This window comes from Cnephaeus nilssonii (genome assembly GCF_951640355.1).
Source record: "Cnephaeus nilssonii genome assembly, chromosome: 11".
Classification (NCBI taxonomy): domain Eukaryota; kingdom Metazoa; phylum Chordata; class Mammalia; order Chiroptera; family Vespertilionidae; genus Cnephaeus; species Cnephaeus nilssonii.
In genome coordinates, this window is record NC_137082.1 from 2,138,290 (window position 1) to 2,154,581 (window position 16,292).

At 53.0% G+C, this 16,292-nt stretch overlaps 1 protein-coding gene across 7 annotated transcripts in view; it reads left to right on the forward strand.

Annotated features, from left to right (window-relative positions):
• Positions 1–15,987, forward strand: part of DIDO1 (death inducer-obliterator 1) — a 49,150-nt gene extending 33,163 nt beyond the window's left edge. For all 7 annotated transcript variants that reach the window (XM_079785156.1, XM_079785157.1, XM_079785158.1 and 4 more), the window contains exons 10-17: positions 920–1,036; positions 1,145–1,249; positions 1,368–1,500; positions 1,712–2,240; positions 2,637–2,790; positions 3,377–3,466; positions 4,106–4,301; positions 11,458–15,987. In XM_079785156.1, the coding sequence (XP_079641282.1) occupies positions 920–1,036; positions 1,145–1,249; positions 1,368–1,500; positions 1,712–2,240; positions 2,637–2,790; positions 3,377–3,466; positions 4,106–4,301; positions 11,458–14,669 (4,536 nt within the window). In that variant the 3' untranslated portion in view covers positions 14,670–15,987. The remainder of the gene's footprint in view (positions 1–919; positions 1,037–1,144; positions 1,250–1,367; positions 1,501–1,711; positions 2,241–2,636; positions 2,791–3,376; positions 3,467–4,105; positions 4,302–11,457) is intronic.
• Positions 15,988–16,292: the final 305 nt, after the last annotated feature.

Consider the following 16,292-nt stretch of genomic DNA (forward strand, 5'->3'; position numbering starts at 1 on the left):
ATTCCTTATGGTAGTTTGTGGGTAGCTCCATATTTGGGCATTATTGTCATTCCCCATCAGCTGAGCCAGCCTATCCTCATGGTTCCCTTAGACCAGTGGTCGGCAAACCGCGAGCCACACGCGGCTCTTTGGCCCCTTGAGTGTGGCTCTTCCACAAAATACCACGTGTGGGCGCGCACATACAGTGCGATTGAAACTTCGTGGCCCATGCGCAGAAGTCAGTTTTCGGCCTGGGTGAGTCTATTTTGAAGACGTGGTTCTAACGCCGAGCCACATTCAAGGGGCCAAAGAGCCGCATGTGGCTCGCGAGCCCTAGTTTGCCGACCAGTGCCTTAGATGATCTCTGCTGTGCTCACTGTTCGGACAGGTGCTGTGCACACCTGGGTGGGGGCACTTGGTTCTCACAGCAGCCGTGGGAGGGCAGTGCTGTTCCCACGGGTTAGAGCGGGCTGGACTCTGGCCTGGTGTGGCTCCTGCTTCCTGCACTGGGCTTATGGTTGCCCACTTCTCCACCTCTTAAACTCTCACCTGTGCTCAGAAGCAGTGTCACAGGGAAGCTCTGACTTCCCATCTTGCCTGTTAAGCCCTGGCAGAGCGGTCTCTTCTCACTTTTAGTCCTAACATTACCTTTTGGAGTTGATCTATTGCCTCTGAGGTCTCTTTAGCAGTTGGTGCAGCGTGGGCCTCAGGTCAGCTGTACAGGCCCAGTGCCGATGTTTTCTGGGCATGTTAGCTCCCATGAGCTCTTAGGGGGCTGCACACCATGAGGCCCCTGCTGTGCTGGGTCCGGTGCTTTGGCCTGTGTCACCAGCCTCTGGGCAGGGACTCCACCTGCTCTGTCTCCTCCATGCTCTTCCTTGGGTCTTAGAGACACTCACTCAGCTGTCCTGAACCAGTGAATGAAAATGTTTGTTCACAGGGTCTCTTCCATCGTGTTCTGCGTGAAGAAATCTCTTTGGCCAAACTTGTGAGAATGAAGCCAGAAGAACTTGTGTCTAAAGAGCTTTCCACGTGGAAAGAGAGACCGACAAAGCCTGTGAGTGCTGGGGAGCGGCTGCCAGAAGCCCGAGCAGCTGGCCTTGCCCGGAAGTAAAGGCTGCACTGGGAGCAGGCGGGCGCTCACTAAGGCTGTCTTCTCTCTTAGGTGATGGAGCCCAGAGCGAGATTGCATCAGGAAAGTAAAAAGACAGCCGTCAGGCAGGAGGCCATTCCCGACATGGAAGACTCCCCCCCAGTGTCAGACTCCGATGTAAGGATGTGGGTTAGGGTTATGCAGTCGCCTTGTCTCAGTGGTTTGTGCTCGGTTTCCTATCCCATGCCGGATTGGGAAGCGGTGACCCACGCCGTGTCCCTTCTTTTCCTCTTAGGAGCAGGAGTCAGTACGTGCTGTTCCCGAGAAAAGCGCTGCACCCCCTCTGGACCTCTTCAGCAGCATGTTAAAGGACACGACGGGCCAGCACCGCGCCCACCTCTTTGACCTGAACTGCAAGATTTGTACAGGTAAGCAGGTGCAGGAGGCTTTTGTTTAACATTGCTGACCCTCGTATAGCAATTGTATTCAGCCCAAGTTTAAAACATGACGCAGCCGGATGGTCTTTGGAGCGTGTGAGGTCGGCGCCTGCCTTTAGAACATTGCTCCTTTATCCTTGAAAAATGGTCATTTACTTGGGGGCAGGCTGTGCCCTCAAACCAAGCCTCTCTTGTGCTACAGGTCAGGTTCCATCATCAGAAGATGAACCAGCTCCAAAAAGACAAAAATTGTCAGCTCCTGCTAAGAAAGAAGAGTCAAAATCCAAGTACGACGGCTCTGCCTGTGAGCCAGCTTTTAGCTCAGCAGATGAGGCGGTGCCAGAAAGTCTCCCTGAAAACACCTCTGAGCCAGACCCAGAGAGTGCGTCCCAGGCTCTCTCGGAAAGGAGGTACTTCCCCGGGGCTCCAGGAGACGGCCTGCCTGAGCCCTCTGCCCTGGAAGGGCCTTCTTGCCCAGCCTCCTGTGGGGGCACGGTGCTCACCACTGTCACCATGTCTGGCCGAGACCCCAGGACCGCACAAAGCGCAGCGAGCACAGCCATGACTCCTGCAGCAGCCCTCCCAGGCAGCACCCACCCGGCAGAGCCACAACAAGAAGTCCTCAAGCCTGCTGTGACCACGGTGCTGGTGCCCAAGTCCATACTAGCCAAGCCATCCTCATCCCCCGAGCCCAGATACCTGCTGTCGGTCCCGCCGTCCCCAAGCGTCAGGTGCGGTCTCCACGTGTGTTCTCTCGTAGAGTAACGGGAGGGGCAGGAAGAGCGACTCAGTCCTCAGCTTTGCAATCATCCAGCAACACCGCCGCTCGGGGGGTTGTGTAAAGCACTCAATGGCCCACATTTAAGGTGCCTAACACCATTTAGAAGTATAAATCTTGAAAATTTGAATTTGTGGCCATCTGGTTTTGTGGCCTATTCATATTCAGTTTGTTTTTCTTTGACCAGAATATCTGTTTACATCATAATGATTAAAGTAGTTAATTTGAAAAAGTAAGCTACTGAAACCTGCCCGAACTCACTTTTACTTTTGTAATATGTAAAATCTTCGCACTTTGGACGTTCTTTGTGCAAAGAGCTTTACTCCTTTTCTCTGGTTTTGTTTTGCAGCACTGTGGCGTCTCGGTCCCCTCCAGAAGGAGATACAACCCTCTTTCTGTCTCGACTCAGCACCATTTGGAAAGGATTTATTAACATGCAGAGTGTAGCAAAGTTTGTCACTAAGGCTTACCCCGTCTCTGGATGTTTTGATTATCTCAGTGAGGTTAGAGCCAAGAGAAAGTGAGAGAGAGAGAGTGAGAGTGTGTGTGTGTGTGTGTGTGTGTGTGTGCGCGCGCGCGCGCGGACACCTCTCACAGGCGTTCTGATCCTGTGGGACAGTCTGCCATCAGTGATTGAGCACCTCTGAAGTTACAGCGGGGACTGATGGACGAGTCCACAGGTTGAGCCGCTTGGACACAAATTCCAATGAGAAATTGGGCCTCCTGGCTTCCGTGAAGAAGCCCAGTTGGTCTTTCTCCTCCCTCTGTTCAGCTTGGGCATTTACTCAGAGTGTGTGACCTGCCTTGGTGTGCAGTGACACAACAGTGAACAGAGCCCTGGACAGGAGGCATTTCTGGAGACACTGGAGTCAGTCCTGCAGTCTGTCTTCATAAAGCTAACGGGCATGTTTGGCACAAGGCTATCATCACCCCCCACCATGGGTTTGGTAACTCGTAATCCTGTAGCATTTGGTACAGTTACTACCCTTTTCTTTGGAACCTTGACTCGCTAGCTTGGGGCCCTGAAATGACTGTATCAGCCTCTGAGTGCCGTTTACCTGTCACTGACACAAAGTGCGTTTTGTTTAGGACCTGCCCGACACTATTCACATTGGTGGACGGATCGCACCCAGGACTGTGTGGGACTATGTCGGCAAACTCAAATCCTCTGTGTCTAAGGTACTGCTCATTGCACCACCGAAGAAGGTGCCCGTTCAAACACAGCTCTGTCCTCACTTCTCATCCCGATGGGTTAATATGAAATGTCAGCTTCCTAAGTATTTCCAGGTGGACCTTCAAAGTGAAGTTTCGAGCTGGATGAGTCCGGGTGGGTGGGAGTGCTATAGTGCTGAGGTTTTGATACTGACCTACCATGGGTGCGTGCAGGTCATTGTTAGTGAGCAGCCGCTCTGTTCCGTTGTCCTTGCCACAGGAGGAGTTGACTGGCTTTCCTCTGTGCACCCGAGATTAGCCACAGCCATGTCTGCATGGACAATGCTCTTGGGGCCGGGCGGTCGTTTTTCTCAGGTTCACAGAGGTTCAGGCCCCCTCCAGTCTAGCTTAGCCCTCCTGTTGGATAGGCACAGGGAGTTCTGTAGCTCATCACCTCACCCTGCTCATGGATTGTCTTGGGTATGAGAACTCCACAGGTGGGTGCTATTCCGAGGACCCGCGGCTGTGAGTCCCTGAGCCTGTGCTCTGTCTGCCACTCGATTGCTAACAGGACTGAAATCAAAGTCAGAACCGCGTCTCTCTTGTTCAGATCGATGCTGTTTTCGGCACCGCAGGCCAATGCTCCCTGTCCTGTTTGTGTTGCAGGAGCTGTGTCTGATCCGCTTCCATCCCGCCACGGAGGAGGAGGAGGTGGCCTATATATCTCTCTACTCCTATTTTAGCAGCCGCGGCCGCTTTGGCGTTGTTGCTAACAACAGTAGGCACATCAAGGACCTCTACTTGATCCCACTGAGCTCTGAGGACCCTGTTCCATCCAAGCTCTTGCCCTTTGAGGGACCAGGTAAGCACCTCTGGTCACACACATCCCCTTGCCCTGGCACCGAGTCCTACTGAGCTGTCACAGTGGTTGTAACTGCTCCCCCCACTGTCTGTCTGGCAGCAGAAACTAGCAGTCACATGAAGCCACATTGAGCTGGAGAATGCAGCTCTAGGCTTGGGGGTGGCACCAGAAGTACCCTTATTATTGGCATAAATGGTCTTAGAAAAGTTTCGTGAAGGGAAAAGCCCTCAGCATTCCCCCAGCCTTTCACTTGCATGGCCTTGGTCGTTGGACGGATCAGGTGCCCAGGAGCCTGGACAGGACAGGAGGGGGGAGGTGGAGAGGCAACACTTCACCGCGCTGGGCACTCCCGCCTCCCCCACGGCTTTCTGTGGACACCCCACTCCGGACGTGAGCAGGTGCCGCTCTGAGGCTCTCTCTGCCTCTGTCAGGGAGTCATTTCCAAGAGATACAAGAACAGGTAGTGAAGGAGAAAAATTTGAGAAATACTTAAAAATCTGTTCAAGGTTTAATTTTTAATAAGTTATTTCATCTTTTGCAAAATACTTTGTGTTTACTCCTTCCTTATAAAGTGCTGCTTTTAAATGATTTCTTACAAATTAACCTTTAAAAAGTCAGACTTGTCAGAGGGTTGAGGGTGATTCCAAAGGGACATGGTCTGTGGGGGTTCAGCTCTGTAACCTGAGAAGAAGCTGGTGAAAGATGCCCAAATTGACGCGTCTCCTTGGCCGTGAAGTCCCCCAAGATTAACAGTGCCGAGAAGATGACGAGACATGGTGATACTCTTTGAAGGGCTTTGTCCTAGAGGCGGTGGCTGAACCCTCTGACCATCACTGGGGCTGCCTAGACCGTGGCACCTTCGTGCCTTGGCCCCGTCACCAGGCCTTGGCGAGTGCTCCCACCGCAGCCACATGCCGCACTCACACCACACCTATGCTAGCTGGGCCCTGACTGTCGCCCCACTCCCACAGGCATTTCCAGTCCTGGCTGGAGCACACACTTAACACAAGGTGGCTCACTGTGCCCTGATTTCAGAATTGTGTCCACAAAGGGGTTATTGGTGTCAGTAACCCAAGGTTCAGTACTTACTGACACAAATCATCAAGCTCTCTTCGTGCTGAATACATTTTAAAAGCCAGGCACTCGGGGTGTCCTCTCCTACTCCTTGGGGATAAAAAGATGTCACCTGGCGGTGGGTGGCAGAAAGAACCTTGGTGAAGCGGCTGGCGAGCTCCCTGATGACCATGAAGGGCGGCATCCTGTGTCCCTGAAGGTGAGAGAAAGAAGCTGACTTCTCAGACACCTGTGAGGAGCCTCCGGTCAGTCACGGGTGCCACGCTATGCGGGTCCAGTGGGCATGTAGCTGGGCAGCACGACAGCCCTCCTAGTGCAGAGCCCTTTTTGTGTACAGAGGTGGGTTAGCAGGGCCTGGGCCTACTCCCCTCATCAGCCTCATGTGCTGCTTTGAGCTCCCATTGCCCATCTGCAGACTGACTTGGCCGAGGAGCCTGAGTAACACCTCGTTTGGGGCGCTGACCACCAGACACACTAGGGATGGGCCGGGTGGACCTGACACTCCTGGGCTTGGACACTCCCTGGGGGACATCCAAAGGACCCGCAGCTTTTCGTCCATAATAAAGAACAAACAGTGACGAGGGCTTTAGAGACTAACCATGTTTTGCCCGTAAGCTCTTAAAGATTTAAGGGCTTTTTTAAAAATATATATTTTATTGATTTTTTTATAGAGAGGAAGGGAAAGGGAGAGAGAGAGTTAGAAACATTGATGAGAGAGAAACATGGATCAGCTGCCTCCTGCACACTCCCTACTGGGGATGTGCCCGCAACCAAGGTACATGCCCTTGACCGGAATCGAACCTGGAACCCTTCAGTCCGCAGGCTGATGCTCTATCCACTGAGCAAAACCGGCTAGGGCTAATTTAAGGGCTTCTTAATGCAAGCCTGTTTAATTTAGTCTGTTATTTTTTTATTTTGGTAAAATTTTTTATATATACATTAATATCTATGTATATATTTTATACCCTTCACATCACCTAAAACCCGCTTCCAGGCAGGGTCTACCTGCCTGTTTCGTGTGTTTCTAGTGTGACATGGCTCACTCCAGCTGCAGTGTCCTGTTCCATGGTGTGTGTATCGTGTGTGTGTCCTGTGTGCGTGTGTCTGTGTGTCTGGTATGTATGTGCACCTGCAGTGGGCGGTTGGGTGGAGATGCTTCTCCTGTCGTGGTGGTCCCTGTCCTCACTGAGCTAATCTCTGCAGAGCATCCTTCGAAGGCACAGGCCCAGTCTCAAAGTGGTGGTGACGTCCCTCAGCAGAGCAGCCAGCAGGTGTGACCACGTGCCACCCGGCAAGCACTGGCCCCATGGCCTGACCAGAGCACCCTTGACCCCACTGCAGCCCTGTGCTGTCACAGTTGTCACTCACCTGAGGTCACACCCAATTAGGTGTCGAGCCAGGGTGGCTGTCCTGAGGCCTTGCACTCTATCCCTCTCAGTTCTCTTTAGGACGAGAAGCACAGGCCTGGGTGGGGCCCGCCTGCTGTGGGGGTGGAGAAATTGCAGAGAGACCAACTCGCACACCACATAGAAGGTGCAGGGTCCTCCCTCCCCTGACCTTGGGAGCCCAGTGGAGTGACGAGCTCTTGCTGTCCACACTTAAGAAGCCAGTGAAGATGCTGGCGGCCCCAACACCGAGTTCAGATCTAGTTAAGTCCACACTGGCCACCCTCTCATAGGGCCTCCTGTCTCGGCCATGCTCTGGACAACAGACCTGGGAGCTGTGTCCACAGCCCCTTGGCCGCCCGCCAGCCCTGTGAGCAGCCTGCTCAGGTTCCAGGATGCTCTCACCCTTGCGTACTTTAGACTTGTCCTCAGGCGGTCTCGTGTGACGGTGGCATTTTCCTAATGTGGCAGCGTTATTTCAGAGGACAGCTGTAAAGTCGGGGCCCTTTGGTCCAGCTGGAAGTCATCCACTACGGGTGCTAGCTCAGCCCTGCCCCTGGCTCTGAGAGCTTCGCCACTGGGGACAAGGGTCAGGTGGTCTGCACCTCCTGGGGCTTCTTTGTGAAGGAAGACCCGTCAGATTGGATGCTTGTCTTGTACGGTTCCTGTGCAGCCCAGCAGGACTGGACCTAGGCTGGGACTCCGCCCTCACAAGTGACAGGCAAGGCCTCAGGTTCCACTTTGCAATGGCTGTTGCGCAGCCTGGTGCCTAAGGTGTAGGTGTGTGCTGGCAGAGGGGAGGGACTGCCTCCGAGTACTCCACGGAGAGGACCCTTCCTTAGAGACTCACAGCCATAGTGTTTCCCTGTCCTCCGTTTTCACTGCTTTCTCAACGAGCTGGACATGCTGTGACTTAACGTCAGGTAAGCATTTCTTTGTGTGTGTATCTAGATGTGCACTGTGATCCGAGACAAATGTAGTATCGAATGTATTAGTTTCTCCTCTGAAATCAATAAAGTATATTTCATGGAAACTGGTTGTTGTTTGTTTGAATCTGAACACGTAGTAGCTCTCTGTGCCTGTCGTAGGTGCACTGATGGAGGCAGAGTCCCCACTTTGCTTTTCATAAGCCGACATGACTTACTCCGTCCTTCAGCCTCAGGTGTGCAGGCTGTGCTGCTTGGGCCACCTGGATGGAGATGGACAACACTCAGGCATGCTGAGCCCAGCGGCTTTGTACAGGTCGTGTGAATTCTGTGTGTGCATGTGTGTGTGTGCTTGCGTGTAGACTGGGGCAGGTACCCCACCACCCCTGTATGTGCCTAGTCTTTTCTATCCAGTCACACTAAGGATGGTCACTGCGTAACTCCCACACTTTCTGTCTAGCAGGTGGGGGAATAGTGTTGGGACAAATTCAGACCATAACAGGGTTTTCATTTTCAATGGAGGGGGATGTGTGCCCGGCAGATTTAGGGTTAAAAAGCAACATTTTGATAGTTTGGGGGTTAAGGAGCCAGTTATTAAAATTAAGCTTGTCATGGTGTGCCAGGCTGGAGGTATGTGGGGCCCCAGGGCATCTTCCTTCCTTGCCACTTCACCTCTTGCATCCTGTGGCTGACACAGCTAGACATGGATCCTGGTTTGGTCTGGACTCGGGAAGTCCGGTGGCACCTGCCTCTAGATGTCCCAGTCCCTGGGCTTCCTGGTTTCCTCCTCTGTGCTGTTGGGTGATCTGATGTTAACGCTGAGCTGAGGTTGCCCCTCCCATGACCACTCTGGGAACGGATCCGAGCAGCTAAGCAGGCTTATCTCCATGCACACAGTACAGTCTGAGATCAGTGTTGCTCTGGCCCTGCAGAGGAGGGTCCCGGGTGCCAGGACTCCTTGTCTGGGAATGCAGGATGGCCCAGTTAGCAGCCCCCTCCCCACCCCCACTGCCCAGTGTTTCCATCCAACTTAGGAATTGAAGCCTCCACAACCCTCAGCAGGGAGGTGGGTAAGAGCAGCTTCTGCTTCTGACAGTGGAGACGGATCCCCTGTGCCCTGGGCTGGAGCCCTCCATCTCCTCACTGCAGCCAGCATGGTCCCTGTTCTGCACCTTCTCAGCACCCACTCTTCTCTCGGGGGGATGTTCCAACAGTGGGCTGCGTGAGGGGGGCATTCGGGTGGGGAGAGCTGGCCTGCTGCCACCTCCCAGCAGTGGGTGACCTCCCTGAGAGCACCCGTCTCGGTAAAGATTGCCCCTAAGGCCCAGTGCAGATCAGTGAACTTTATTTTCTGTTCCTGTGCATCATATTTCCAAAGAACTAGTTACATTGCAAACGTTCTTGCAGCTGTAACATGAACATGTGAATCAGATAAGATTTGACGGCTTCAAAACAAGAGTATACATTTTGAGAGCCCAGTTTAAACTTCACATCTTGGAGAGGATTAGTGAGGAAATTCAAAACTAATGCCCACCCAACTCTGGAGCTGTTCGATTGCGTGCAGGTGTGGGCACTGAGATGAGGCAGTCAGTCTGTCTGCTGTTAGATGCCCATCTCTAGGCCACTTCCTGTTTCTGAATGTAAATATTAAGAAATATTACCATAACCTTACCTTTGAATAGGACAACAGGTTAGTCTAAACCATTTTCTTAAGAGTGGGATGTGCTATTTCTGTAGAAAGCATATTCAGCCATTAGACATTTTAGTTGGTGGGGTACACATCACTGGGCTGGAGACCATGGCTTCCTGGGTGAAGCACAGCGACTTCCCAGCACAGCTTTCTGACCTGGAGCTTCATGGGTGCCGCGAGCCTGCTGTTGGCACTTGAGAAGTTGAGCTGTTCCCTGTGAGGTGGCACAGCGCCTCTGCTGGTGACCAGTCCAATGCTGTGGACTGCCACGGGGACTTCCCCACACTGAGGCTCCCAGCCCTGCCCACACCACCACCCGTGGGGCCAGGCACAGTCCTTTAGTTCTGCCAGGTTCCCTAGAGACAAGGCTTCCAGGGCTCTCCCCTGGTGGGTTCCGTGAGTGTCTGCACGTGCCCCCGCTCTGCAGCTCTGGGGCCATTGTCCAGACAGGCCAGAACAGCCTATTGAAGTTGACTGTACCCCAAAACTGGGTCTGAATAAGCTGTGAAACATTCAATAAGTACATTCTGCCTATGAAAACAGAGAAGTTAAAATAATCTTGATTCATGTTAATTATAAAACAGACTGACACGCCTACTGACACTCACACTCTAGTCTGCCTAACCTTCCAGCCCTGTTCCCTCTGTCCAGCTCGTTCTTTCCCCGACACACGGCTGTTCTCTGAAGCCATTTCTCTCACGAAGGTGGGGTGAGGTCCTGGGAGTTAGGTCTTCAGCGGGCACCTCAGCTCACACGGCAGCCTGAGCAGCAGGGAGGGCAGCACAGCATTGTTAGTCTGTCTGTGCTGGGTCACTCAGCCCTGGCATGCCTGCTCCTGGGGCCAGGGGGCACCTCCACCACCCTCGTGGGCCTAGCCTGTCAACCGGTCTCTGTCGGAATGTAGGAAGATTAGCGGAACTACATAATGAAGTGATCTGTGATCGTCTTTAAAGTCATACAATAGGAAAAACAATACTTGATTTCTTGTTTAGTAAGTAAGACTGTAACATGAATATGTACCACGGTAGTGTTAAATTATAAATTGAATTTGTACATTTTGATTACTTTTAATTATATTCTGCTATCATGAAACAAACTTAATGTGTGGCGGCATTTCTCCCTAAATTACTGCTTTATGAGTTGGACTTTTTTTGTTTCCTTGTGGTAGTCTGGATTTACTCTGAATGGGGGGGAGGGGTTATTATAAAATATTAGTATCTCTGAAATAACATGCCACAACTTGGAATGTTTGGCATAAGCCTTTCTTAAGAAGGAATGACTTACCTGCTGTGCCTACAGCGCCGGTGTGCTTTCTCTGCACCAGCTTGCTGGAGGCCTCAGCACTGGGTTTAAGCGCCAAGCCCTGTGTTTACGAAGCCTGAGCGTTGGACAGCTCTTGATCAGTTGGTGCTCGTGGAATGTCTCTCTAAACCTGCAAGAACACTTATTTTAGCCATTCGGTCAGCAGCATTTTCCCCGTTCCGTGTAATTTTCACATCGGCTATCAATGGAGTTACCTAATGGAGTGGACTGCATTGATCACTATAATTTTATTGATCACATATCTGAGTTATAGAACTGGTCCCTAATCAAATGTTTAATATTAGTACCTTTAGCTTAATGTAGGTAATGAAACTCCTGAGTTCAAGGCCAGGAGGGTGTGTAGCAAGAGCCAAGATTTGTTCAACAGCTATACGGACTCATTCGAGCTCTGTTCCCTGTGGTTGGTTAGCGATGGTGCCATCGGCACAGGGCCAACCCTTTACCGCGCTGCTGCCTAAGGGTTATGTATAAGTTTAAATCTGTAACATAAATTCTGACACTTGGGGTGAATTTACTTGTGAGTTGGGCCCTTGGTTTGGGGTTTGGGATCTGGGGGTAAATTGCTCCCCAGCAGACAGCTCACCTGTGTGTTCTCTGTCTTTTGCAGTAAGTCCTTCAAACACTTGATTTTATCTTGCACAGAATTTCTGCCTTCTGCCTATGAAAACATTCCCCACTACCGCCCTTAATAAAGTTCACCTCTGAAGGACAGAGTGGAATTTAGATTCTAAAATTTGCACATATATTTTGTTTTTCAGGTCTTGAGTCACCACGGCCAAACATAATCCTTGGGTTAGTGATCTGTCAAAAAATGAAACGTCCTTCGAATGCTGGAGACTTAGACAAGACAGAGGAGAAGCGGGCCCGACTGCAGGCGCCGGAGGAGGCGGACGTGGCAGTCTACCCCAAAGTGCCTCCGGCCTCACAAGCTGAGAAGAAACCCCCCAAGTATCAGCACAGCTCTGGGGACACAGCTGTCAGCACCACCCCCCCAGGGTCTCCCCCACCCCCACCCCCTCTGCCAGAACCACCAGCTTCGTCCTCGGTGCTGCAGATGCTGTCCTCCCTCAAGCCAGGAGCCGCCAACGCCGTCACCGTGCCAGCGGCGCCGGCAGTGGTCACGGGCGCTGCCTCCTCTGCCTCGAAATCCGCTTCGCCGCTGGAGCACATCCTGCAGACGCTGTTTGGGAAGAAGAGATCACTCGACCCTCCGGCCACGGAGTCTGTGGAGTCGGCCTCCACCTCCCGCCCAGACGCCAAGGCCAAGGCTGAGTGCGAGCTGCCAGCAGTGCCCCTTCTGGACCCCATTGTCCAGCAGTTTGGTCAGCTCTCCAAAGAGAAAGTTATAGAGGAAGAGGAAGACGACAGACCCTATGACCCTGAAGAAGAATACGGTCCTGACAGGGCCTTTGACACACAGCTCGGGGACCGAGGGAAAAGGCACGACATGGAAAAGGCCTCCGAGACCACCGAGCGGGAGGAGGTGGCCTATGACCCAGAGGACGAGACGATTTTGGAAGAAGCCAAAGTGGCCATCGACGACCTGCCCAACAGGATGTGTGCAGACGTCAGGAGCTCCACGGAGAGGCCGGCTGGGTTCGCAGCTGACGTGTCTGCTCCCTCTCTGATGGAGCAGCAGAAGATGATAGAGGAGCTCAGCAAGCAGATCGAGGAGCAGAAAAGACAAGTGGAGGAGCAGGAGGAGGCGCTCAGGCAGCAGCGGGCCGCCGTCGGGGTCTCCATGGCCCACTTCTCAGTGTCGGATGCGCTGATGTCGCCGCCTCCAAAGTCCTCACTACCCAAGGCTGAGCTGTTCCCCCAAGAGCAGCAGGCTGCCGGCAGGCCAGCCGTGCCCCCCACCAGTCAGGGGCCAGGCCCTGGCTCTGACCCAAGACACAGTCGGGATCCCCGGCAGGCCCGGCGCCTGGCCGCGGAGAGCAGTGAGAGTGAGAGCTTCTCGAAGGCCCCGGCTAGCAGCACACCCAATGCCCTGCCCACCAGAGAAGCACCCAGTGAAGTGGCCACTACTAGTCAGGGGCCTGTACCTGCCCCGGAGGAAAAGGAGCCCACCCCTCCACCCTGGGCTCCAGGTGACGGGGCCACCCTGCCAGCCAAGCAGGATGGCCTCCCAGGTGAGCCCTCAGAAAGCCAGGGCCCGCCGGCCACCGACAGCAGCCCTCCCATGACAGGCGGTCCAGGCCTGGCCCGGCCTGCCCGAAAGGTGCTGCTGCCCACGCCGCCCAGCACCGCCTTCCAGCCCAACTTCTCTGTGCCAGGTGAGGGGCACAATTTCAGTTCTCCTGCAGGGAGGGACCCATTTTCAAGCCCAGCTTTTGCATCTCAGGACAAATCCTTCAGCTCGTCCCCATATGAGGATCCAAGAAATGCCCTGTTTGCTGAAAAAAGTGACCGTTCGGCTGTTGAAACTGAAGGAGACAGAGACCCACAGTGCAGACCTGGAGAGGGGGCCAACCCATTCCCCCCACCTGGACAGAAAGGGACCCCCCTGCCCCAGTTACAGGGCCAGCGTGAGCCTGCACCCCGCACTTTTGGAACATTGGGACTTCATGGCCCCAGCTTCCCCGGACCGCGGGGACCCGTGGCTCCGTTTTCAGAAGACAGTATCATTTCTAACAACGATGGAGCAAGAGGGCCTCCGCCGGCCAGATTTGGAGCTCAGAAGGGGCCCATCCCTTCCTTATTCTCAGGGCCACATGGGCCACCTCCCTACGGGGACAACAGGGGCCCCTCACCCTCTCACCCTGGTGGACCCAGAGGAGCAGCACCACCCCAATTTGAAGAACGCAAGGATCTGCATGGGGAAAAAAGGGAATTCCAGGACGCCCCGTACAATGACACGGCTGGGCCTCCTGCCCAGTTTGAAGGACCAGAACAAGGCCCGTTGGTGGGAAGCAGAGGTGCAGGCCCCTTCCAGTTTGGAGGCCCACGGAGGCCTCTGCTGGCCCCGTTTAAAGGGCCCCGAGGCGGCCCTCCTCCGTCTCAGTTTGGGGGTCAGAGGGGACCACCCCCTGGCCATTTTGTGGGTCCAAGAGGGCCGCATTCTAGTCAGTTTGAAAGCACCCGGGGTCCCCATCCTAATCAGTTTGATGGACCCAGAGGCCAAGCACCAAATTTCATGCCAGGACCCAGGGGACTTCAGCCTCAGCAGTTTGAAGAGCAAAGGGTGAACTCGCCACCCAGATTTTCGAATCAGAGGGCCCCAGCACCCCTTCAGTTTGGTGGGCCAAGGGGGCCTGTGCCTTTTCCTGACAAGAGTGAGCCTGTCCCTCCCCGGTTCCACTTCCAGGGCCAGCCCCCTCAAGTGAAGCCGGTGCCCAGACCCCTGCTGGAGTTGCCCAGCCACCCGCCCCAGCACCGCAAGGACCGGTGGGACGAGGCGGGCCCAACCCCCAACCTGCCCTCTGGGGCTCCCGGACCAGGACCAGCCCCCGAGGCCGAGGCGCAGTGGGCCCCATCCAAAGGCGCGGAGTACAGAAACCAGACCGGGCCCAAAGAGAAGCTGTTGGATGAGCCTGAGGTCCAGCCCGAGAGCCGGCAGGGCCGCACCTTCGAGGACCGACGTCGGGAGCGGGAGCACGGGAAGCCCTGGGAGCGCGAGCGCAGCAGGAACTGGAGCCGGGAGCGGGACTGGGACCGGGGCCGCGAGTGGGACAGACACCGTGAGAAGGACTCCTGCCGAGAGCGCAATGCAAACAGAGACCGAGAGCGGGAGTGGGACCGGAGCCGGGAGCGCAGCCGGAACAGGGACCGGGACCGGGACAGGGACAGGGACAGGGACCGGAGGCGGGACCGGGATAGGTCTCGCAGTAGAGACCGGGACCGTGACAAGGGCCGGGAGCATGAGCGAGGCGGAGACCGCAAGGACCGCAGCAAAAGCAAGGAGAGCACTCGGGACCCAAAGGCCGAGGCCCTGGCCCCGCGGGTCACTGACCCCGCTGCCCACACCTAGGCCTGGTCGCAGCTGGGCACTTCCTTTTAAAAGCCAAGTTCATAAAATGTGCTGAACAAATTGTTTTTGAAATAGCTATGAACATAGATGAAGAATAGAATATTCTGGACTTCAAAAATTACTGTAATTTTGTGTATGATGGTTTCCTACAAAATTTCACGTCTTTACAATTCTGATGCTTTTTTAAAGAAACATAACTCTTAATTTTTCCATTTAAAATTACTGAAATGGGAAAGTGTCTACAAAAGCATATTGCTTTTTCAGATTATAAAGTTATCTTTTCCAATAACTTGATTCTGGTAAATTTTAAGGGAATTCTGTGGACCTGAGAGCCATACCTTTGCTGACACCTCATCTGTATTTCTAGGTTTCCAAAAGCTGTTTCTGCGGGTTTCGCCGCCTCTCTGGAGGGCAGTGTGCTTGGTGAACGTCCTTTTTCCTAAACAGATTTGATTAGAAATTTCAACCGGGAAACAATACGTTGTTTCTTAGTTGTGCTCAGTTTTTTATATATCACCTTACATTTTCTTTTTTTCAAAAACATGATTAAAAGCAACATCTGTTTGAGTACAAATTGTTGCATTTTAAATAACAATTTATTGAAAAGGGTTTCAATTTTACCAGCCTAAAGGTAAGAAAATATACCAATTAAGTGTACTTTGAAGGGGGGTTTCTTTTATCTTAGTAATCAGGAACATTTTGTTTGTTGAACTTCACCTTCTGCACAGTTCTTCCTCCGTCCCAGGAAAAGTGCACTAGCTCTAAACCGTTATATTTGTCAGGGGGTAAATTTTAAAGTTTGTCTTTGAAAACAAAACAATATTTGTATAAACTCTGAGATGGAAAATAGTGATACTAGTTCCATAACTAGCAAGTAGAAAGCATCCACTGTGAGGCAGTGCACTGCTTCTTGCTATGTATTTTTCAAGTTCTGAAGTGTGAGAAAGAGAAAACCTTGCTAATTTATTTGACTGTACAAATACACTTTGATAATTTTTTTATATTTTCATAAACTTACTTTTGCAAATGTAAATTAGAGCGTCTTTTTTGTTCTTCGGAGTCGGTTGCTCACTGTGCCTTGCTCCAGCTTTCCTTCTCCCGGGGACGGTGGGCTGGGCGGCGTCCAGGGCGAGCCGTCTGGGAGGCTGGTGCCGTGAGCCAGAGGCCCAGGTTAAGGCAAAGTCAAGCGGTGTTGAGTTCCAACATCTAATAGGATGAGAAGGTTTTTTTACATACAACACAAATTTTTCTAACTTACACAAATGTAAAAATCAGGTGTGTTTCTTTAGGTTTACTTGATAGAATTTTCTGTAAATTGTATTTTATAGTGCAGAGTACTATATCCCTATCCATTGGAACGTGGAACTGGTAGGTTTTGTACTTGAAGTAGAATAAACATCTGCAGAGGTTTTCTGTCTGTGTGATCGCATCCTCCCCACGTTGGAAAGTTGGAAAGGGACGCCTCGGCCACCCCTTCTTGCCAGTGGACATGGCGGGGCGGGGCTGCCCCGGGGCCCTCACATGCCCACCTCATGACCGGCTGGCGGCCAATGCACTGGCTTCAGGGGACTGCTGCCAGTGCGGCGGACACCCGCCCTCATCGAGTTGGTCAACTCCCTGCAC